The sequence below is a fragment of the Mobula hypostoma genome, chromosome 11 (assembly GCF_963921235.1).
Source record: "Mobula hypostoma chromosome 11, sMobHyp1.1, whole genome shotgun sequence".
Lineage (NCBI taxonomy): Eukaryota > Metazoa > Chordata > Chondrichthyes > Myliobatiformes > Myliobatidae > Mobula > Mobula hypostoma.
In genome coordinates, this window is record NC_086107.1 from 78,046,802 (window position 1) to 78,072,173 (window position 25,372).

At 42.3% G+C, this 25,372-nt stretch overlaps 1 protein-coding gene across 1 annotated transcript in view; it reads left to right on the forward strand.

Moving 5' to 3' along the window:
• LOC134353838 (mucin-2-like) overlaps positions 1–25,372 on the forward strand; it is a 181,891-nt gene that overhangs the window by 146,947 nt on the left and 9,572 nt on the right. The window contains exons 40-45 of the mRNA XM_063062302.1: positions 5,646–5,823; positions 10,173–10,277; positions 13,171–13,211; positions 13,306–13,428; positions 13,768–13,866; positions 19,402–19,530. Of these exons, the coding sequence (XP_062918372.1) occupies positions 5,646–5,823; positions 10,173–10,277; positions 13,171–13,211; positions 13,306–13,428; positions 13,768–13,866; positions 19,402–19,530 (675 nt within the window). The remainder of the gene's footprint in view (positions 1–5,645; positions 5,824–10,172; positions 10,278–13,170; positions 13,212–13,305; positions 13,429–13,767; positions 13,867–19,401; positions 19,531–25,372) is intronic.

Consider the following 25,372-nt stretch of genomic DNA (forward strand, 5'->3'; position numbering starts at 1 on the left):
GACCATAATTAACTCCACGTGCCTCATAATGGAGCCCTGGACTACATCCATGTTCCAACTGATTCTGTCTCAATTCACAGAGCTCCTTCTGCGTATCAAAGATAACAACTCCTCCTGTTGGTTTGTGTTGAACTGTTGCTATTGTTCTGACCTTTGGGTCTGTGTGGTCTCTCAATCTCCCTTTTTATTTTTCCTCTTCAACTTCAGAGAGGATTGTGGAGATATTTTTTATTTCCAGACTTTAACTGGAAGTCGATGGGAGACAGATTATGAACCAAAACTGCATGATGTGGAAGCAAGGCTAATAACTTCATCATAATGATCACTCCATTCAGCACTGGCATCCCGTCATGCTGGTGTAGCTGGTACAGATGTCTATGGAAGATGGAGGTCTTGTCCTGTTCTTGCATAATCTCTCTGGATCTCTCATGAATGCTGTTACAAGTTTCTTGAGTTACATTGGGTTAGCATCTGAGCCCCTCAAAGACATCTGCATAGTCTTCCATGAGTGAGGTGTAGTCATCTTTGGTCTGTGAAGCCACAGTTGAATAGGTTGAGCTTATCACATGCACTAAGACCTATTATTGGCTGTACTCGCTTTTCAATGATCAGTAGCTGCGCCTATAGGTGCTGTCCCTTGTGCTTGAAGGTCACTGTACAGCCCCCTTTTACTGGAATGTTCTCTCCAGTATAGTCAGTCACTTTTAATTTAACTGGATAAATCTTGCTCTTTACTTTGAGAGCCTTGTAATCATCCAATGACAACAGATTCACTGGGCTTCGATGTCAAGCTTGAATGGAATTACTATCTCATTCACAGTCACTGGAACAATCTATTCTGTCCTACCAACACCAGTAAAGGATCTACAAAAACTTCCTCAATTTCCTCATCAACACTGTGCACCTTCCACTTGGTAGCCTCAGCTTTGCAGCACTTTGCAAAATGATTCTTCTTCCCACAATTATTACGAGACTTTCCATAAGCAGGGCACGTCTTTGGAATGTGACTACCTCTACATTTACTGCATTTGCTGTTTGAGCCTGCTTTGTTGTTGCTTTGGAAACTCCTTGTGCTCTGCCCCTCCGATTTCACAGCATGTGCTGTCGCTTCTGCTCTGCGCAGCTCCTTAGCTTGTGCTTGTGTGGTTTCCACTATCCTACACGTATTTACAGAGTTTTCTAACATTAAATCTTTTTCTTGGAGTAAACTTTCTTTGAGCTCATTATCTGGGATTCCACAAACTATTTTGTCCCTGGCTAGTGAGTCTCTCAAATCTCCAAACTCACAGGACTTACTCAGTGTGTGAAACTCAGCTAAGTATTGGTCAAAACTAATACCTTGTTTCTGGTCACAGGAAAAGGATTTATATCTTTTAAATCTGACGTTTTTACTTGGGACAAAATACTCCTCAAATTTTGTCATCAGAATGTCCAATGTCAAGGCTGTCTCAACAAATTGAAAGCTGTTGTAGATGTCCAAAACAACTTTGCCAATTACATGCAGAAAAATAGACGTTTTTAATCCTTCCTCTGCGCCTCCAGCTCTACTGGCCACTAAACATGTATTTATTTGCTGTTTCCAGTTATCAGTTAGGATGGCAGTAAACTACATAAGTGCGGGAGGATGCAGCTTATCCATTGAGGGAATTTTTCAGGCTTCTCTCACCTCAATCTCTTGCTGAACTTTGAGACAACGTGCTCTCTTGCTGGCAGCTTCTCTCCGGTGGAACCTAGCATCTCTTTCTTAGTCGCTCATGGTATTCAGTTACACCTCATATTTAGATCTCACGCCAACTTCTGACACCATGTTCTGTTTGTTCTTTAACGAAGACAAAGTTTGTGTGGATTTAAGGTAAATCATAGAACACTATAGTCATGGCTTCTCGCTCAACACTTCAGCATGCGTTTCCAGTTCACTTCCGGTTCCAGCTGAACTGCCTACACTGCACACTAGGAACTGAAATTCTTTCTTATGCACACACATAATAATACAGCATTTAATAAATTTATACTCTCATTAAAACATTTGATTTCCAAATTTACTCAGTACGAGGGAGACAACTGACACTTCACTAATCCACACATAGCAATGTTCCAAAGATACATGTTAAAGGATCACTGTTGTTGACTCAGAGGTAAGCTTTCTACCACAGCCACTGTGGTACTGAGAGACCACTGTGCTCTCAAAGATGCTGCGCTTCAGACAGGTAACTACAACGAAGATATATCACCTCTTTCCAATGGATATAAAAGATCCACTGTGCTTTGCAAAGTGCACACAGTGACACAGCTTTCTCCCATCACCAGACAACATCCTAAGCTCTGGCACTGTCTGTGCAAAGTTGCACACAGTCCTTCTGGCAGCATGGATTTCCTCTGACAAACAAGAGAAAATCTGCATATGCTGAAAATCCAAGCAGCACACACAAAATGCTGGAGGAACTCAGCAGGGCAGGCAGCATCTATGGAAAAGAGTGAACAGTCGACATTTCAGGCCAAGACTCTTCATCAGGACTGGAGAAAAAAAGATCTTCAAGGAAAGGGTCTTCTCTTCCTCTACCATCAACGCTGCCCTCAACTGCATTTTGCACTGTCTGCCCTCAGCCCATCCTCCCATCACCCCACCAGAGATAGGGTTCCTCTTGTCCTTACCTACCACTCCACCAGCCTCCATGTCCAGCACATAATTCTCAGTAACCTTCACCATCTGCAAAGGGATCCCATCACCAAGCATATCTTTCCTACTTTCTGCTTTCCACAGCTCCCTACTCAAGTCCTTGTCTATTTGTCCCTCTCCACTGATCTCCCTGTTAGCACGTATCCTTGCAAGCAGAACCTGCCCTCACAACCATTCAGGGCCTCAAACAGTCCTTCCAAGTGAGGTGATACTTCACCTATGTGTCTGTATCTACTGTACCTGGTGCTCCTGGTGTGGCCTGTCTATCAGTAAGACCCGACGTAGATTGAAAGACCGTTTCGCTCCATCTGCCAATTTAATTGAAGCCACACTCAGGTTGGAGGAGCAACACCTTGTATTCTCTCTGGGTAGCCTCCAACCTGATGGCATAAACATCGATTTCTCAAACTTCCAATAATGCCCCTACCGCTTCACTATTCCCCATTCCCATTTTCCTCATTCACCTTATCTCCTTACCTGTCTATCACCTCTTTCTGTCCTCTCCTACTAGATTCCTCCTTCTCCAGCCCTGTATTTCTTTCACTGATCAACTTCCCAGCTCTTTAATTCACCAATCTCCCTTCCAGTTTTCCCTCTCACCTTGTGTTTATTCCTCCCCTCCCCCCACTTTCTAACTCCGATTCCTCACCTTGTTTTTTCCCAGCCCTGATGAAGGGTCTCGGCCCGAAACCTCGATTGTACTCTTTTCCATAGGTGCTGCCTGGCCTGCTGAGTTTCTTCAGCATTTTGTGTGTGTTGCTTGGATTTCCCTTGAGTCCTATGCTCTGGTTTCCTCCTATATCCTAAAAATTAACAGATCGGTGGGTTAATTGGGTGCTGTGAATTGCCTTGAGTGTGTTGGTGAGTGATAGAATCTGGAGGAAGTTGATGGGAATGGGGGAGGAGAAGAAAAATGGGAGAAATACATGACTCGTGGTTTGATAGTTGGCATAGTCTCAATGGGCCAAATGTTTGTTTCAATCTCTCTGCCTCTATGACCATCTTTATGAGCCCTCTTATCCCACAATAAAACAAACATATGAATGAAGAATGGGAGCAGACCAGGCACTTGTGCCTGTTCTGCCATTCAATGAGTGTACCCATAATAGTAACCTTCCACGGCACCCCTGCTTCTAATTAACAATCTATCCATTAATCTCTGCCTTAAAGAATCCGCTTTCATCACCCTTTGATGAAAGAAATTCCAGCGACATTTATAGCCTTCATGGTTATTTGATCATTTAATCCTATTGTGTGCAAATTGTTTTTCACTCTTTTCCACGTGATGCCTCTGCTTCATCAGTACAGATATACATCATGTACAAGGTTGAGAGTGAGAGAAAATTTGTTAAAGTAATGTAGTCACATATTGCATGTTATATAGCAGAGAAATAGGCCCTTTAACATAACTCATCCATGTTGTGTATCCAAGATATGTATTTGAGCTTATCCTATTTATCCATGCTTGTTCGATATCTCTAAACCTTTCCTATCCGTGTACCTGTCTAAATGTCCTTTAAGTGTCGTAATTGCACCTGCCTCAATCCCTTCCTCTGGCAGCTTGTTCCATGTAATCAATACCCACTATGTGTCTCTCAGGTCCCCTCTAAATCTCTTGCCTAAATATATAGCCTCTAATTTTAGATTCCCCTAGCCTAGGAAAAAGGCTGGACTATATTCTTTACAAACCTCTAAAACAGGGGTTCTAAACCAGAGGTCCATGGACCCCTTGCTTAATTGTCCATGGCATAAAAAAGGTTGAGAGTCCCAGCTCTAAAAGGTCACCGCTCATCCTCCTACACTCTAGGGAAAAAGGAATCCAGCCTATCAGGCCTCTTCTTATAACTCAGCCCTCCAGGGTATCCTTACGAATATCTTCCTCACTGTTCCCAGCTTCCATTGCCTGCAAGGAGCTTATACGTTCTCCCTGTGACTGTGTGGGTTTCCTCCAGGAGCTCCGGTTTCCTTCCACAGTCTAAAGACATACCGGTTGGTAGGTTAATTGGTCATTGTAAATTATCCCATGATTAAGTTGGAGTTAAATTGGGGGATTGCTGGGTGGCATGGCTTTGAAGAGCCAGCAGGGTCTATTCCATTCGCTATCTCAAAATAAAATAAATAAAATTAATGACATCCTTCCTGCAGCTGAGTGACCAGAATGCAGACAATACTCCAAGTGTGGTCTCACCAACATCTTGCACAGCTGAAACATGACGTCCCAAACACTGAACTCAATGCTGTGATGATGAAGACAATAGTACTAAATGCCTTCTTCAACCCTGTTTATCTCTATCTCTTATGCCACAAAACAGCACTGACCTTAGTACCTGAAAATAACACTGAAAGCTCATTTTAAAAAAAATCAGAATAATGCACAGAAAATTAAGGAAGGGGGAAATACTGGAGAAAATAAACAGCTTTGCATGGCTGAGTTACAATTTTGCGTATGGTCATTTTGGAGATGGTTATGGAAGAGGAAGCAGAGAAATTTTCACTGAGAAATTCTAAGTAAGAAAGTTTATGGAACTTCAGCATTTCTTTATCTTAATCATTGTTGGGAATGGTAAAAGACTGTACACAAACTAGTTGCTCTGACTTCACTATGTACATTCACCACCCATAATCCTTCTGAAAAAACTGTTTGAATAGAAACTGACCCCTTGCATGAAAGATACATCAAAAGTAAATATAACAGTAGGTAGCTGGTGTGAAAGCAAATAGGCAAGGTTGAGACCCTTAGGTAAGAATTAGGAGGCCAGCCGATCTCTACCACTGTTCAGAAATGCCCGACTGGAGTGTCCATGGAGTCATCTCTACACTGATCATGTCATATGAATCAGTTGATGTTTCCTGCAACACAAATGGCATAAACTTTTAACACAGCATGGTCATCTTGTTTGAAGTGTATAAAAATCACAATGTACTGAATCTGACAGCTAATCACTGTTAACTTACTTTTCTTCTCTAGTTTGATGAAACATTTAAGTTCAACTGCCAGGACTGCATCTGTGACAAGATCACACATCAAGTCATCTGTCAGCCTTACAGCTGTCCTGACTACCCAGCAATAACCTGTGATGGAGAAGGATTTGTCAGTGTTAATGTAACAATCACTGATGATAATTGTTGCACTAAACCTGTGTGCAGTAAGTTTGCCATTACTTTACCACCTGGATGCTCATTGTTTTGTAACTTGGGCTGTGCCTGCAATGAGATGATTTGAATGAAAACACAGTAACCTAACATATGTATCTTTTGATATAAAAACACTTGGCCCAGCAGAGGATGATTGACACTTTAAGCTTAAGCAAAATATACTGAAGCAGCTGGTAGTAGTTGCAATACTTTGTTTTTTTTTCCAAAATTCTATCGCCTAATAGTTTTTGTTTGCTTTGCAGTAATTGAAACCTTTCTGGTTCAGGGCTCATGAAATGATATACTTAGAACTTTACACTACATTGTTATAGAATGGAGCTGGTCAGTCAGGAGTGGAGGGTGAGGCTCAAAGGACCAAATGGCCTGTATCTGCTCATGTCTGCTTGACATCCAAATGTATTTCCACGACTTATCAGGAGTGAGATGGGAATTTTTCCCTACACCAGTTCTAACAACACACAAGAAGGATAACCTCATCGAGATTAAATCAGTCTACTTGTCCAGTACTCGTCCGCCACCAGTCAATATTGGTCACAGTGCAAACTATGCATTTTCAACCTCTCACTGCTACAGGTGGAAATTTCCAATTGCTTGAAAAAGGCAACAATGATACCAGTGCCTCAGAAGAATAATGTGGGCTGCCTTAATGACTATCGCCCGGTGGCACTAGCATCCACAGTGATGAAGTGCTTTTAACAAATGTTTTTAATTAATTTTTTTATGCATTTCTACAATAGAACTACAGAAAAAAAATCAACAAAATGAAGATTTATACAGAGCAAAACAAACAAGTCCAATATATAATTCATAACAATAAAAAAAGCACCCAAAGTAAGATCATGTATGATTAGTATCCACCCTAACCCCAAATAAGGAGAAGATGGCAGCGCGACACAGCTTGCAGTGGCCACTCCGGCAAATGATATCTGTAATCTGTCAAGTAGGGTGCCGTGCACAATCCTGATTTGATGGAGACAGACGTGAGAGCACGGAGGAACATCTACAGAAACTTCCGAAATGCCTTCTTCGCTGCCACTGCTACTGTGTGATCCAGAATCTCCGGAGGAGAAGGCCCTGAGTCCTCGGCTTTGGTTGTTGCTTGGCGGCCGGGGCGGGGTCGAAGAGCTCGGCAGAGGATGGTGCTTGGGAGGCTGTATCAGAGGGGCTGGTCGGAGGCTCTAAGTTTTCGGACGGACTCAAGAGTCGGCTGTGGTTGGGTGCTTCCAATGCATCGGCAGTTGTCGGCGCCTGGATGTTTATGGCAGGGAGAGTTTCTCCCTTTTGCCGCCTGCTAAAGGGACTATCGGGAGTTGATTGGAACTTTGAGATTTTTTTTTACTGTGCCCATGGTCTGCTCTTTATCAAATTATGGTATTGCTTTGCACTGCTGTAACGATATGTTATAATTATGTGGTCTTGTCAGTGTTAGTCTTTGGTTTGTCCTGTTTTTCTGTGATATCACTCTGGAGGAACATTGTATCATTTCTTAATGAATGTATTTCTAAATGACAATAAATGAGGACTGAGTGTCCTCATAATCTAATCTAACCTCCCACTGAAAAAAACCCAGGCCAACCTAAAAAGAAAAAGAAAATTAATCAGAGCATTCAACCCCACAGAGCTGTAAATATATATAAGAAAAAAGAAAGTATAATGCCGACTACCAAAACTATAATGTAATTCACAACAAAAAACCATACGACTTAGCAAAAAAAAAGCTGAAAGTAAGGGATGATGAAATGCTTTGAGAGGTTTGTCATGACTAGACTGAACTCCTGCCTCAGCAAGGACCTGGACCCATTGCAATTTGCCTATAGCCACAATAGGTCAATGGCAGACACAATCTCAATGGCTCTCCACATGGCTTTAGACCACCTAGCAACACAAACACCTATGTCAGGATGCTGTTCATCGACTATAGCTCAGCGTTTAATATCAACATTTCCACAATCCTGATTGAGAAGTTGCAGAAGCTGGGCCTCTGTATCTCCCTCTGCAATTGGATCCTCAACTTCCTAACTGGAAGACCACAATCTGTGCACATTGGTGATAACATATCCTCCTCGCTGACGATCAACACTGGAGCACCTCAGGGGTGTGTGCTTAGCCCACTGCTCTACTCTCTATATACATATGACTGTGTGGCTAGGCATAGCTCAAATACCACCTATTAATTTGCTGACAATACAACCATTGTTGGTAGATTCTCAGGTGGTGACAACAGAGCATACAGGAGTGAGATATGCCAACTAGTGGAGTGGTGCTGCAGCAACAACCTGGCACTCAATGTCAGTAAGACGAAAGAGCTGATCATGGACTTCAGGAAGGGTAAGATGAAGGAACACATATCAATCCTCATAGAGGGATCAGAAGTGGAGAGAGTGAGCAGCTCCAAGTTCCTGGGTGTCAAGATCTCTGAGGATCTAACCTGGTCCCAACATATTGATGTAGTTATAAAGAAGGCAAGACAGCAGCTATACTTTGAAGAGTTTGAAGAGATTTGGCATGTCAACAAATCCACTCAAAAACTTCTATAGTTGTACGGTGGAGAGCATTCTGACAGGCTGCATCACTGTCTGGAATGGAGGGACTACTACACAGGACCGAAAGAAGCTGCAAAAGGTTGTAAATCTAGTCAGCTTCATCTTGGGTACCAGCTTACAAAGTACCCAGGACAACTTTAGAGAGCGGTGTCTGAGAAAGGCAGAATCCATTATTAAGGACCTCCAGCACCCAGGGCATGCCCTTTTCTCACCCTTACCATCAGGTAGGAGATACAGACGCCTGAAGGCAGATACTTAGCGATTCAGGAAGGGCTTCTTCCCCTGTGCCATCCGATTCCTAAATGGACATTGAATCTTTGGACACTACCTTACTTTTTTGTTAATATACAGTATTTCTGTTTTTTCATTTGTAAAAATCTATTCAATATACTTAATTGATTTACTTGTTTATTTGTTATTATTTTTATTTTATTTATTTTTATTTTTTTCTCTCTGCTGTATTGCATTGAACTGCTGCTGCTAAGTTAACAAATTTCACGTCACATGCCAGTGATAATAAACCTGATTCTGATTCTTTCTTCAAAATATATTCTAAATATTTGCGTAGGTCATTCCTACAGTATCTCCCAAACCTGCAACCTCCATCAGTCAATAGTTGTCACAGTGTGTACCATCTACAACCTGCACCCTCATTACTACCAGCAAGAAGGATAAGAGCAGTAGCCAGATTGGTTCACCACTATCTGCAGATGCTTCTCCAGGTCACATACAGCCAGTCTTGGAAATACATCACCACTCCTGAGTCCAGATCCTGGAATTCCCTCCAACTAGCACCATGGGAGCACCATCATCAAGGCAATGGCAATGGTCCATAAATGCTGGGCTTTCCAGTGATAGAAATTTCTAAAAAATAATAAATTAGATTCTGTTTTAGGACCCTCATGACTATGAAATTAATGCCAGTTTGATTGGAGCATTCACTTCCAACTGACCTTTGTCATTCCTGAGTACTTGTAACCCTGTTGTTAAGGAACTGAGCAGGAGTTGGTTTCATTGTCACCACAAAGTTACTCTGAGCTGTCAAAACTTCCACCTGAGTTAACAGATAAGGAAGCCAAGAGACTCCTGCTGTGCACTATCCCATCTTATTCCGTAGGTGACTGTTTTTTACAAAGACAAGAGTATTCTGCTGGATCAGCAGTCACAACACTCATGCAGAATTTGTGGTTAGTGATGAGCTGACTGTGCAAACTACCTAGTCTATCATGGTGTTGGAGCCAGAACAAACTCTGATTTGAGAACAAAGCAAAGAAAACTTGGCTTCTTTGAAATTGTTAAAAGACAGTTAATTAGAAACTGAATGATTCTGGATCATTAGGTATTAAAACAAAAAGAAACAAACATTGAAAGTACAAGCTTCTCAAACCTGATCATTTATAAAGTATTAAAAAATTAAAACAAAACCAATTAAAATCAGAAACCATTAAAATATACTCAAATTATATGAAAGGTGACCTCAATCAGTACTTGCTCCCACCAAGCAACCATTCCCTACCACTGAAATAAATGGGGCCACGCTTTCTGCCCTGTGCTGTGCAGACATGTTGGAAAATGAGTGGATGTTCACATTCCCAGATCGCTCACATCTTTGGGTTCACAAAGGAACTCTTACATTGCTCATTGCTGCAGAAAACAATGATAGCCTCAACACTGGTAAGTGCCAACATATCCCACAAAACCTGGGCCAATGGATTTATTCAAGCAGGTCACAGTAGAAATAACTTGAAGTTAGTTTACAACAGTTTAATTTCATACTTGCCTTGTGATTTGTCCAGGGTGCAACAACGACCTTTGCCCTCCGTCAGATATTCAGTGTCAGCTTGGATTTAAGGCATCATCAAAGATTCCAGAAGGGAAGTGTTGCCCAGTTCATTCTTGTGGTAAGTTAATGAAGTAGTATGTGCTTTCATTAGCAGCAAGCATAAACTTTCTTAACTCATACCCATTGTTTAAAATTGAAATAATAAGTACAAATGAGGAAGGACTGCCGGTCCTCTTTCGAGCTTGCAGTGCTATCTTATGCATTATGCACCCTACCTTTGAGCAATTCTGTGTCCTCGAATCAACTTACGTGTCCAAGAATCAGTACAGTTTTAATTTCAATTCAACCATTAATGAATTCACGGTAGGCTCTGGGAAATTTCCAAGACTTGAGCAAGTTTTATGAAATTTCAGTTGTCCATAATCCCTTATCCAGTAGACCCAGGTCATAAACGTGAGAAAATCTGCAGATGGTGCAAACCCAAAGCAACACACGCAAAATGCAAGAGAAAAATCAGCAGACCAGGCAGCATCTATGGAAAAGGGTAAACAGTTGATGGGTCCTGATGAAGGGCCTCGGCCTGAAACGTCAAGTGTTTGATACTAACAAATCTACTGTGAAAGTTATTCTTCATGTTAAATGTAAAGGTTAACTTTCAGGTTGAGAGGGTAGTGAGGAAAGTAAATGCAATGTCAGCATTCCTATCAAGGGGACTAGAATATAAAATGGACTAGAATGGCAGGATACTTGGTAGTGTGGAGGAGCAGAGGGATCTGGGGGTACATGTCCACAGATCCCCGAAAATTGCCTCACAGGTAGATAGGGTCGTTAAGAAAGCTTATGGGGTGTTAGCTTTCATAAGTTGAGGGATAGAGTTTAAGAGACGCGAGGTAATGATGCAGCTCTATAAAACTCTAATTAGGCTACACTTGGAGTACTGTGTCCAGTTCTGGTCGCCTCACTATAGGAAGGATATGGAAGCATTGGAAAGGGTACAGAGGAGATTTACCAGGATGCTGCCTAGTTTAGAGAGTATGGATTATGATCAGAGATCAAGGGAGCTAGTGTTTTACTCTTTGGAGAGAAGGAGGATGAGAGGAGACATGATAGAGGTATACAAGGTATTAAGAGGAATAGACAGAGTGGATAGCCAGCACCTCTTCCCCAGGGCACCATTGTTCAATACAAGGGGACATGGCTTTAAGGTAAGGGGTGGGAAGTTCAAGGGGGATATTAGAGGAAGGTTTTTTTTCTCAGAGAGTGGTTGGTGCGTGGAATACACTGCCTGAGTCAGTGTGGAGGCAGATACACTAGTGAAATTTAAGAGACTACTAGACAGGTATATGGAGGAATTTAAGGTGGGGGGGTTATATGGGAGACAGGGTTTGAGGGTTGGCACAACAAAGTGGGATGAAGGGTCTGTACTGTGCTGTACTGTTCTATGTTCTATGTTCTATAAAACCAAGAATATAATGTTGAGGCTTTATAAGGCATTGGTCAATCTGCACTCGGAGTATTGGTCGCAGATTTAGGTACCCTTACGTGCAGGCATTGGAGAGGGTCCAGAGGAGGTTCATGAGAATGTTCCCTGGAAAGAAAGAGTAAACAAATGAGAATTTGATGGCAGGCACCTCCTAGTCTTCACCCAGCTAACAGGAATCACCTGCCATTCATTTCCAACTCATCACCTGAAGCCAACAGCCCTTGTTCACTCATCAAACCAGTCACCGTCAAGCAGTTGCTCGATTACCTTGTTGCTGCGTTTTTAGTATCTGTTCTGTCTCTCAGTTTGTGGTCCTCACAGTTAGCAGTTTATTATTAAAGTATTACTTACTGCTAAATCACCTCCGCTGCTCTGGGTTAAGCCTCTCTACATCTCCGCACAGCAACATACAGCAAAATAAACAAAGTTCAACAATTATAAGAATAAAGAATTATATAATAATAAAGTTAGAGGTTATAGTATGGATATAGAATAAAATGTGCAAAATACATAAGTAAATAGCATCACCTATTTATAATGTTAACAGCGTTGTAAAATTTGGTTTAAAGATTTCTACATTGCAGTACAATGACAGGGGTAATAGATAAAAGGGGTGTGGGGGCTAACAAGAATGGTTGATCAGATTAACTGTCTGTGGAAGAAATTTTTAAGATGGTGTGAAGTTATTATTTTAATAGCTCTATTGCACTTTCCAGCAGGGAGCTTTTGAAAAAGACAGCATCTCCAATGATTTTTCCTGTAGTCCCAATACTCTACCAATCAGGAAGTCCCTGAGACATGGGAAGAAATCCCAATTCAAACCTAACAGTCACAGGGAGACTTGCAAACTTGAGACAGCACCCTTGGTCATAAATGAATGCAGGTCACTGAAGCTGTTAGACCACGGTGCCACTCTTATTCTGTGGATATGAACCCAGGATGTAATTGCTCTGTGAAATTAACACATTAGAAATGAACATGTACTCGATATTGACACATACTTATTCTGTACAGAATAGTCATGACACTGATTGCCACACTACTTAAGGGCTGTGGTAGCAAAAGAAAGAGTGCAGATGAGATTCACCACAATGTTTCCTGGAACAGAGGGCTGTAGTTAATGGATGTAGGAGACGGAGGGGTGACCTTATAGGGGTTTATAAAATAAAACAATCATCTGAGTTTTATTCTAGAGGTCACAGGTTTAAGACGAGAGGGGAGAAATGGAAAGGTGAGTAAGTTTTTCCACACAGTGGGTACTGAATATCTGGAACAAGCTGACTACGGGTGCACTGGATGCAGATAAAAACAATGTTTCAAAGTTACTTGGACATTTATTGGATAGGACAGGGGTAGAAGATACGGAATAAATGCAGGCAAATGGCATTGGTGTAGGTCGGCATTTTGGTTGACATGGATGAGGTGGGATGTAAAGGCTCTAAGTTTTCATGCTTCTATATCTGGGTGAATTAGCTACTTTATTTCAATATTATTAATTTTATGATCCTTGTTTCTGCTTCTTTTGTAGAGCCACTGCATGTTTGTGTAAATAAAGGGTCAATGTATTACGTAAGTTGATTGTTTTAAATGTATCTTTTTTTTCCTATGATTAATTCATTTTAAATAGTGAATCAAATTAACTAATTTTCTTCTCTTCATGCAGGCCGGTGAAATTATTCCTCTCAGTGAATGCCAAATGTGTACTTGCAGCAATGAGACGGATCCAGCTAGTCAGCTGAATATCATGTTTTGTTGGAATAAAGAATGTAACAAGGACTGTGCACAAGTAATAATTTGCATGTTTCATTTCTGATAATATTTTGCAGTAAATTGCACTTGAAAGTTGGTGACCATTTAATGACACTGTCTGTGTAACTCCAGCCATCATGTTGACCTCAGTTCCTGGTCAAGAAGCCCCTGCTAGCTATTACGAAAAACAAGTTGCAAATCTTGGAACAATTAAAATCATCTGTGGCTAGCTGGACAGAACAGTATGAAAATAAAAAAGGAAACCAAAAAGAATTAAATACTGAAATGTTATAATTAGAAATTTCAAGCATTATTATTTTATTGCCGAGATCCAACGAATATTTATCAGGGAACTAATGAATGCACTTTGCAACAGGGGTCTGAGTACCAAGAGGTGCCTGGTGAATGCTGTGGTAAATGTGTCCAGACGCAATGTGTGATACACCCTGGAGATCAACCTGTCCATCTTCTGCCGGTTTGTATAATCAAATTATATTAAATAACAGTGACATTGTTAATAAAATATTTCTTGTTAAAATTCCAAGATTTCATGAGATATGATAGGGAAAATGGTCACTTTCTCACCCAGTTATAGCCTCCAAACTATGTTGGAATTAATATTACTGACATTTTCCTAAACTTCAGCTTTCAAAATTTTTTTTCTCAATTGATTGTTTTTTTTTCCTAGGAATCAGAGCATGGTAATTTTATTTTATTCCTTAACTATTTGTGCTTCCCTATTTCTCTCTTCACTTAATAAATGAGCGTCAGACAGAGTTCACTTGCCAAGTTTTGAATGCAGCTACTATTGCATGTGTGCAGATCACATCAGCAGGCTACACAAGTTTATTAATGCTGGCTACTGTAAAGTTAGCCTGGATCACACAGAAACAGTTCTGCTGTGAACTGCCGCGTTCTGATCTGGTTAGCATTCAGGAACTGTGCTTCACAGGAGGGAGCCAGCCTACGGTTTTCCATTTGTGACCGCAGCTGTGGTGGGAAAGGTGGGAGGCAGAGAACTAACAGTTTCTACAGAGGGTTAGGACACACATGTAGTGGTGCTAGAAGTTCAATAACATCAAGGTACTGTGTGAATTATTCCCTCATATTGTGTTAACTCAGTATAGACCAGGAGACTTTATCATTAGGACTTTTAGTGCAAATTCATATTCCCCACCCTAATATAACACATGTGACCCAACTATGGTCCACACAACCATCGTCTACAGCTTCTGTACATGGACAAAGCCCAGTTCAGTCTGAGAAATATTGCTCATTCTTCCTTCTCTTTAATTCATAGTTATAGGCAGCAGTAGAAATGGCATTTCTACACCTCCTTCCAATAATAGCATCAATGATGTTAGCCGTTGGAGAGAACATTCCAGTGATAGTGTGAGATCCTGAATGAACTCCAGCTTACATTGTCCACAAGTGAAGATGCTGCAAGCATACGCTTGTTCCACATGCTTACTGTTGAGCCTTTCACCCTTTACAACAGTTCAAGTCTGCAACATGAGCTACAGACATGCTCATTTTATTGCACACATTAGCTGTTTATAACATTCAACTTCTACTTCATTTTATTTCTCTATTCAGATTCAGATTCATTTATTTATCACATGTAAATGGAAACATACAGTGAAATGTGTAATTTGTGTTAACAACCAACACGACATAAGGACGTGCTGGGGGAAGCCTGCAAGTATTACTACACACTCTAGAGCAAACAATGTCCACAATGCTTAACAGAACAGCACAAACAAAAACAACACCAAAGCAGCAGCAAACAAACAACAACAGCAAAACAAGCCCTGTTCCTCCCTCACAGCCACTCACTCAGACAGTCCTCTAAACCCAGGACAGGCCATCTCCAAGGCTCCAGCCTCTATTGGACTTCCAAACTAATAGACATTGGGCCTTCGACTTCACCACTGGATTCACAGACTCGCAGACCCAGGGTTTTGGCCATTGAGCCTCGACCTCTGCACTTCGATCTTTGGTATTGGCCCCGATCTTGCCAATGACAATGAACGAGGTCCTTGGTTAGAAATCCAAACTCCAGGCTTTAAACTCCAGACACTCTGATGACTGTAACCCCCGAACTCTAGGCCTTGAACTTCGGTCTTACCAACTGTCCCTAACTAGCAAAGGCCTTCGTGCCTCCTGCCCACACGGAACTCCAATTCTGAAACTTATTGACCTGGCAGCCACCAGCCCTCATCTTTGCTGGTCTGTTGGCCCAACATCTGTCCAACCTTTACAACATTAGCCTTCAAACATGGAGGGGAGGCCTAGATTACAGATGACCTTTAAGTCCTCCACACCATAACCTGACCTTTAATTCCCCTTTCTGTCCCCACAACTGTCCCTAAGAACCAAAAATATAACTAAGTCTAAGTCATGACCTCAATGGAGACCACAGCTCAGAGCCATCTTGTCCTACAGTTGACCTTGCTATCCTCACATTCCTTAGCCTCTAAATTTTATAGCACATTAAACAAAAGTGTGAAAACAGCTTGATCATAACACTATGTTCCCTTTTCTCTCAAAGTCATCCAAACTGGTTTTGTTTTTAATCTAGTTTATTTTTACTTACTTAGAGTAGATAGAGTAATGTAGATGACCTGTGAACTCATAGAAAGGCACTCAAGGAGCTGAATTACCTGCCAAGAATATAATGGATAACAGGAATAACCCTACAATAACACCATAGCTGATCTACCTGATGCACTAGCCATCTTTTTATAATTTCTTGAGCAACTAAAAATCTGTCAAACCCAGCCTTGAATATACTCAGCCACTAATCCTCTGTAAGATTCACTTGCTCTGAGTGAAGATTTCCTTCATCCCTTTCTGACCACTTACATTGCGAAAGTAATCTCTGGACATTGCAGCCGATTAAAGCATCAATTCCACATCATTCTGTACAAAGCTAAATGCTGGAAATCTGACATCAAAATAGAAAAGGCTGAAGTCCTCAGCAAGTAGAAAGAGAAACAGACAACGTTCAGGTCAAAAGCTCAATTACTGCTTTCAATTGTACAGATGCTGCCTAAACTGCAGAGTGTTCCCAGCATGGCCTGTTTTTAAGCCCTGTAAGAACATAAAGTTCAAAGCAAATTTATTTTGCATATTATAATTTCCCTAATTTTTGAAAATACTTAGTAGCAGATTTAGCTCAAATTTTCTATAAAGTGTCTGTTTTTCAAAATAAGTTGATTTTTTTCAACACCAGCTGCTTAAGGTGTAAAAGAACATTAATAGAAACAAATAGGATGGGAGGTGAACTGATAGAGGCGTATAAGATGATGAGAGGCATTGATCATGTCAGGGGCTTTTTCCCAGGGCTGAAATAGCTAGCATGAGGGGGCATAGTTTTAAGGTGCTTGGAAATAGGTATCGAGGGGATGTCGGGGGTATGTTTTTCACACACAGTGTGGAGGGAGTGTGGAATGCACAGCTGGCGGTGGTGGTAGAAGTGGTCTTTTAAGAACCTCTTAGATAGGTACATGGTGCTTAGAAAAATAGAGGATTATGTGCTAGGGAAATTCTAGGCAGTTTCTAGAAAAGACTACATGGTCGGCACAACGTTGTGGGCTGAAGGGCCTGTAATGTGCTGTAGATTTCTATGTTCTATGTTCTAAATAACTAAAATGTAGTATAGTCTGCGAGGAAATTAATGTATAGAATCTAGGCAAATATTACACATACGTTTTTGAGTAAGAACAGATCTTCAAATAAAAACTTTAATGGATGGAATACTATATTATACAAAGGTTAACTTGATGTATATATTTTAACATGGAACATCAAGGATATATACAGAGAAAGGTGCCTGAAAAGTAACATCATGAAGGATCCCACCCACTCTGCTCATGAAACATAGAAACATAGAAAATAGGTGCAGGAGTAGGCCATTCAGCCCTTGGAGCCTGCACCGCCATTCAGTATGATCATGGCTGATCATCCAACTCAGAACCCTGTACCAGCCTTCCCTCCATACCCCCTGACCCCTGTAGCCACAAGGGCCATATCTAACTCCCTCTTAAATATAGCCAATGAACTGGCCTCAACTGTTTCCTGTGGCAGAGAATTCCACAGATTCACCACTCTCTGCGTGAAGTTTTTCCTAATCTCGGTCCTAAAAGGCTTCCCCCTTATCCTCAAACTGTGACCCCTCGTTCTGGACTTCCCCAACATCGGGAACAATCTTCCTGCATCTAGCCTATCCAATCCCTTTAGGATTTTATATGTTTCAATCAGATCCCCACTCAATCTTCTAAATTCCAACGAGTATAAGCTTAGTTCATCCAGTCTTTCATCATATGAAAGTCCTGCCATCCCAGGAATCAATCTTGTGAACCTTCTTTGTACTCCCTCCATGACAAGGATGTCTTTCCTCAGATTAGGAGACCAAAACAGCACACGATACTCCAGGTGTGGTCTCACCAAGGCCTTGTACAACTGCAGTAGTACCTCCCTGCTCCTGTACTCGAATCCTCTTGCTATAAATGCCAGCATACCATTCGCCTTTTTCACCGCCTACTGTACCTGCATGCCCACTTTCAATGACTGGTGTATAGTGACACCCAGGTCTCGTTGCACCTCCCCTTTTCCTAATCGGCCACAATTCAGATAATAATCTGTTTTCCTGTTTTTGCCACCAAAGTGGATAACTTCACATTTATCCACATTAAATTGCATCTGCCATGAATTTGCCCACTCACCTAACCTATCCAAGTCACCCTGCATCCTCTTAGCATCCTCCTCACAGCTAACACTGCCGCCAAGCTTCATGTCTTCCGCAAACTTGGAGATGCTGCATTTAATTCCCTCATCCAAGTCATTAATATATATTGTAAACAACTGGGGTCCCAGCACTGAGCCTTGTGGTACCCCACTAGTCACTGCCTGCCATTCTGAAAAGGTCCCGTTTATTCCCACTCTTTACTTCCTGTCTACCAAGCAATTCTCTATCCACATCAATACCTTACCCCCAATACCGTGTGCTTTAAGTTTGCACACTAATCTCCTGTGTGGGACCTTGACAAAAGCCTTTTGAAAATCCAAATATACCACATCCACTGGTTCTCCCCTATCCATTCTACTAGTTACATCCTCAAAAAATTCTATGAGATTCGTCAGACATGATTTTCCTTTCACAAATCCATGCTGACTTTGTCCGATGATTTCACCGCTTTCCAAATGTGCTGTTATCACATCTTTGATAACTGACTCTAGCAGTTTCCCCACCACCGATGTTAGGCTAACCGGTCTATAATTCCCTGGTTTCTCTCTCCCTCCTTTTATAAAAGTGGGGTTACATTAGCCACCCTCCAATCCTCAGGAACTAGTCCAGAATCTAACGAGTTTTGAAAAATTATCACTAATGCATCCACTATTTCTTGGGCTACTTCCTTAAGTACTCTGGGATGCAGACCATCTGGCCCTGGGGATTTATCTGCCTTTAATCCCTTCAATTTACCTAACACCACTTCCCTACTAACATGTACTTCCCTCAGTTCCTCCATCCTGTTTGTCCCAGTCCCATCAAGGAGGAGGCTATGTAGCATCCATGCCAGGGCCACCAGTCTCAAAAATGGTTATTTTCCCCAAGCAATAAGGCTGATCAACACTTCCAGCTATTAGCCTCCCCCTCCACAACTGCAGCCACCACTGCTTTATCATTTCCTGTCATAGTTATTTTATACACAGACACTCCTGTGCCTAGTGTCACTTTCTGGACGTACAAACAATCAATATATGTATTGTATATAAGCTAATCTTATATATTTATATTTATTGTGTTTTTATTATTGTGTTCTTCATCTTATTATGTTTTTTGTGCCACATCAGATTTGCAGTAAAACTGTTCTCATTTTCCTTTACGCTTATGTATTGGAAATGGCATTGAACCATCTTGAGTCTCGAATCTTGAAAATGTTACATAAAAATATAAAATAATTTTTTGAAAAACCTTCTGAAGTATAATCTTCTTTTTCTATTATAGCCTGGCAAAGAATGGCCTTCACCTTATGACAAGTGCATAACTTATAAATGTGTGAAAATTAATGAGAGTTTAATTTCAACCAGTTCCAAGGCAGTCTGCCCTGATTTTGATCCAGAAAACTGCAAACCAGTAAGTATACATATGTTTCAGTTAATTAATGGAACTATGAATTTGTATTATAATATTTACAAAATGTACTTTGAAATGGACCAAAATACTGTATATTCAATTATAATCACTCTGCTGAACTGCCAGTATTATCACACAACAAGTTTGTTCAGTTAGCATTAAAAAATTCCCACTACTACAAACTGGCACTGATGTACTTCATATTCATAGAAAATAGGTGCAGGAGTAGGCCATTCGGTCCTTCGAGTCTGCACCGCCATTTATTATGATCATGGCTGATCATCCAACTCAGAACCCTGCACCAGCCTTCCCTCCATACCCCCGATCCCCCTAGCCACAAGGGCCATATCTAACTCCCTCTTAAATATAGCCAATGAATTGGCCTCAACTGTTTCCTGTGGCAGAGAATTCCACCGATTCACCACTCTCTGTGTGAAGAAGTTTTTCCTAATCTCAGTCCTAAAAGGCTTCCCCTTTATCCTCAAACTGTGACCCCTCGTTCTGGACTTCCCCAAAATCGGGAACAATCTTCCTGCATCTAGCCTGTCCAATCCCTTTAGGATTTTTTACGTCTCAGTCAGATCCCCCCTCAAACTTCTAAATTCCAATGAGTACAAGCCCAGTTCATCCAGTCTTTTTTCATATGAAAGTCCTGCCATCCCAGGAATCAATCTGGTGAACCTTCTTTGTACTCCCTCTATGGCAAGGATGTCATTCCTCAGATTAGGGGACCAAACCTGCACACAATACTCCAGGTGTGGTCTCACCAAGGCCTTGTACAACTGCAGTAGTAACTCCCTGCTCCTATACTCGAATCTTCTTGCTATAAATGCCAGCATACCATTCGCCTTTTTCACCGCCTGCTGTACCTGCATGCCCACTTTCAATGACTGGTGTATAATGACACCCAGGTCTCGTTGCACCTCCCCTTTTCCTAATCGACCACCATTCAGATAATAATCTGTTTTCCTATTTTTGCCACCAAAGTGGATAACTTCACATTTATCCACATTAAATTGCATCTGCCATGAATTTGCCCACTCACCCAACCTATCCAAGTCACCCTGCATCCTCTTAGCATCCTCCTCACAGCTAACACTGCCGCCCAGCTTCGTGTCATCCGCAAACTTGGAGATGCTGCATTTAATTCCCTCATCCAAGTCATTAATATATATTGTAAACAACTGGGGTCCCAGCACTGAGCCTTGCGGTACCCCAATAGTCACTGCCTGCCATTCTGAAAAGGTCCCGTTTATTCCCACTCTTTGCTTCCTGTCTGCTAACCAATTCTCTATCCACATCAATACCTTACCCCCAATACTGTGTGCTTTAAGTTTGCACACTAATCTCCTGTGTGGGACCTTGTCAAAAGCCTTTTGAAAATCCAAATATACCACATGCACTGGTTATCCCCTATCCACTCTACTAGTTACATCCTCAAAAAATTCTATGAGCTTCGTCAGACATGATTTTCCTTTCACAAATCCATGCTGACTTTGTCCGATGATTTCACCGCTTTCCAAATGTGCTGTTATCACATCTTTGATAACTGACTCCAGCAGTTTCCCCACCACCGACGTTAAGCTAACCGGTCTATAATTCCCCGGTTTCTCTCTCCCTCCTTTTTTAAAAAGTGGGGTTACATTAGCCACCCTCCAATCCTCAGGAACTAGTCCAGAATCTAACGAGTTTTGAAAAATTATCACTAATGCATCCACTATTTCTTGGGCTACTTCCTTAAGCACTCTGGGATGCAGACCATCTGGCCCTGGGGATTTATCTGCCTTTAATTCCTTCAATTTACCCAACACCACTTCCCTACTAACATGTATTTCACTCAGTTCCTCCATCTCACTGGACCCTCTGTCCCCTACTATTTCTGGAAGATTATTTATGTCCTCCTTAGTGAAGGCAGAACCAAAGTAATTATTCAATTGATCTGCCATGTCCTTACTCCCCATAATCAATTCACCTGTTTCTGTCTGCAGGGGACCTACATTTGTCTTTACCAGTCTTTTCCTTTTTACATATCTATAAAAGCTTTTACAGTCAGTTTTTATGTTCTCTGCCAGTTTTCTCTCATAGTCTTTTTTCCCCTTCCTAATTAAGCCCTTTGTCCTCCTCTGCTGAACTCTGAATTTCTCCCAGTCCTCAGGTGAGCCACTTTTTCTGGCTAATTTGTATGCTTCTTCTTTGGAATTGATACTATCCCTAATTTCTCTTGTCAGCCACGGGTGCACTACCTTCCTTGATTTATTCTTTTGCCAAACTGGGATGAACAATTGTTGTAGTTCATCCATGCAATCCTTAAATGCTTGCCATTGCATATCCACCGTCAATCCTTTAAGTGTCATTTGCCAGTCTATCTTAGCTAATTCACGTCTCATACCTTCAAAGTTACCCCTCTTTAAGTTCAGAACCTTTGTTTCTGAATTAACTATGTCACTCTCCATCTTAATGAAGAATTCCACCATATTATGGTCACTCTTACCCAAGGGGCCTCTCACGACAAGATTGCTAATTAACCCTTCCTCATTGCTCAAAACCCAGTCTAGAATAGCCTGCTCTCTCGTTGGTTCCTCGACATGTTGGTTCAAAAAACCATCCCGCATACATTCCAAGAAATCCTCTTCCTCAGCACCTTTACCAATTTGGTTCACCCAATCTACATGTAGATTGAAGTCACCCATTATAACTGCTGTTCCTTTATTGCACACATTTCTAATTTCCTGTTTAATACCATCTCCGACCTCACTACTACTGTTAGGTGGCCTGTACACAACTCCCACCAACGTTTTCTGCCCCTTAGTGTTACGCAGCTCTACCCATATCGATTCCACATCTTCCCGGCTTATGTCCTTCCTTTCTATTGCGTTAATCTCATCTTTAACCAGCAACGCCACCCCACCTCCTTTTCTTTCATGTCTATCCCTCCTGAATATTGAATATCCCTGAACGTTGAGCTCCCATCCCTGGTCACCCTGGAGCCATGTCACTGTGATCCCAACTATATCGTCATCATTAATAACAATCTGCACTTTCAATTCATCCACCTTGTTACAAATGCTCCTTGCATTGACACACAAAGCCTTCAGGCGCTCTTTTGCAACTCTCTTAGCCCTTATACAATTATGTTGAAAATTGGCCCTTTTTGATGCTTGCCCTGGATTTGTCGGCCTGCCACTTTTACTTTTCTCCTTATTACTTTTTGCTTCTACCCTCACTTTACACCCCTCTTTCTCTCTGCATTGGTTCCCATCCCCCTGTTGTGAACTAACCTCCTCTCGCCTAGCCTCTTTAATTTGATTCCCACCCCCCAACCATTCTAGTTTAAAGTCACTTCAGTTGCCCTCGCTAATCTCCCTGCCAGGATATTGGTCCCCCTAGGATTCAAGTGTAACCCGTCCTTTTTGTACAGGTCACACCTGCGCTAAAAGAGGTCCCAATGATCCAAAAACTTGAATCCCTGCCTCCTGCTCCAATCCCTCAGCCACGCATTTCTCCTCCACCTCATCGCATTGTATGAGTCTGTAGCAATGCTTGTACTCATGTCTGCAGACATTGAAGGAGGCTTGGAAGTTAAAACAGATTATATGAAAGTGAATACTACTCAACCACACAGCCAATACATGTTACACACATCAAAGTTGCTGGTGAATGCAGCAGGCCAGGCAGCATCTCTAGGAAGAGGTACAGTCGACATTTCGGGCCGAGACCCTTCATCAGGACTAACTGAAGGAAGAGTTAGTAAGAGATTTGAAAGTGGGAGGGGGAGGGGGAGATCCAAAATGATAGGAGAAGACAGGAGGGGGAGGGATGGAGCCAAGAGCTGGACAGGTGATTGGCAAAAGGGATATGAGAGGATCATGGGACAGGAGGCCCAGGGAGAAGGAAAGGTGGGGGGGAAACCCAGAGGGTGGGCAAAGGGTATAGTCAGAGGGACAGAGGGAGAAAAAGGAGGGAGAGAGAAAGAATGTATGTATATAAATAAATAACAGATGGATTACGAGGGGGAGGAGGGGCATTAGCAGAAGTTAGAGAAGTCAAAGTTCATGCCATCAGGTTGGAGGCCCCAGACGGAATATAAGGTGTTGTTCCTCCAACCTGAGTGTGGCTTCATCTTTACAGTAGAGGAGGCCATGGATAGACATATCAGAATGGGAATGGGATGTGGAATTAAAATGTGTGGCCACTGGGAGATCCTGCTTTCTCTGGCGGACAGAGCGAGGGTGTTCAGCAAAATGATCTCCCAGTCTGAGTCGGGTCTCGATCTGTCCATCATTGGTCTCCCTCAGATCCCACCGTCAGCTCCTGGGCCTGCAGAGGCTCCATCTTCCTCTCACCCCAACCCTCCCCTCTCCACTGACACCCCCAGCCTCCCTCCTCCCCCCTCTGATCCCAGCTCTCAAACGTGCCGGGTCTTTACCATCCCCTCCAACCTTCAACTGTCTGAGGCAGAATACTCTGTCCTCAGTAAGGGCCTCACCTTTGTCCCCCTTCGCCCACACCTCAGCGAGTTCCGCGTTCGCCACGATGCGGAACTGTTCTTTCACAGTCTCCGTCTCCGAGCCTACTTCTTTGGCAAGGACTCTTCCACCCCCACCGATGACCCCTTCTCCCGTGTTCAACCCTCCTCCTCTTCATGGGCACCCCACTCTGGTTTTCTGCCTGCTCTGGATCTCTTTATTGCTAACTGCCGACAGGACATCAACCGTCTTGACTTCACCGCACCTTGTTCCCATTCCAACCTTACTCCTTCTGAACGCTCTGCTCTCCACTCCCTCTGCACTAATCCTAACCTTACTATTAAACCCGCCGATAAGGGGGGTGCTGTTGTAGTCTGGCATACTGACCTCTACCTTGCCGAGGCACTGCGACAACTTACGGATATCTCCCCTTATTTACCCCTCGATCGTGACCCCACTAAGGAGCACCAGGCCATTGTTTCCCACACCATCACCGACTTTATCCGCTCAGGGGATCTCCCATCCACTGCTACCAACCTTATAGATCCCACACCTCGCACTTCCCGTTTCTACCTCCTACCCAAGATCCACAACCCTGCCTGTCCTGGCAGACCTATTGTCTCAGCTTGCTCCTGCCCCACCGAACTCTTTTCTGTATACCTCAACACGGTTTTAACCCCCTTGTTCAATTCCTTCCCAACTATGTTCGTGACACTTCTCACGCTCTTAAACTTTTCAATGATTTTAAGTTCCCTGGCCCCCACCGCTTTATTTTCACCATGGATGTCCAGTCCCTATATACATCCATCCCCCATCAGGAAGGTCTCAAAGCTTTCCGCTTCTTTTTGGATTCCAGACCTAACCAGTTCCCCTCTACCACCACTCTGCTCCGTCTAGCAGAATTAGTCCTTACTCTTAATAGTTTCTCCTTTGGCTCCTCCCACTTCCTCCAAACTAAAGGTGTAGCCATGGGCACCCGTATGAGTCCCAGCTCTGCCTGCCTTTTTGTTGGCTTTGTGGAACAATCTATGTTCCAAACCTATTCTGGTATCTGTCCCCTACTTTTCCTTTGCTACATCGACGACTGCATTGTCCGCCGGAGAAATCAGGATCTCCCAGTGGCCACACATTTTAATTCCACGTCCCATTCCCATTCTGATATATCTATCCACGGCCTCCTCTACTGTAAAGGTGAAGCCACACTCAGGTTGGAGGAACAACACCTTATATTCCATCTGAGTAGCCTCCAACCTGATGGCATGAACATTGACTTCTCTAACTTCCGCTACTGCCCCACCTCCCCCTCGTACCCTATCCGTTATTTATTTATTTATTTATATACACAAATTCTTTCTCTCTCTCTCCTTTTTCTCCCT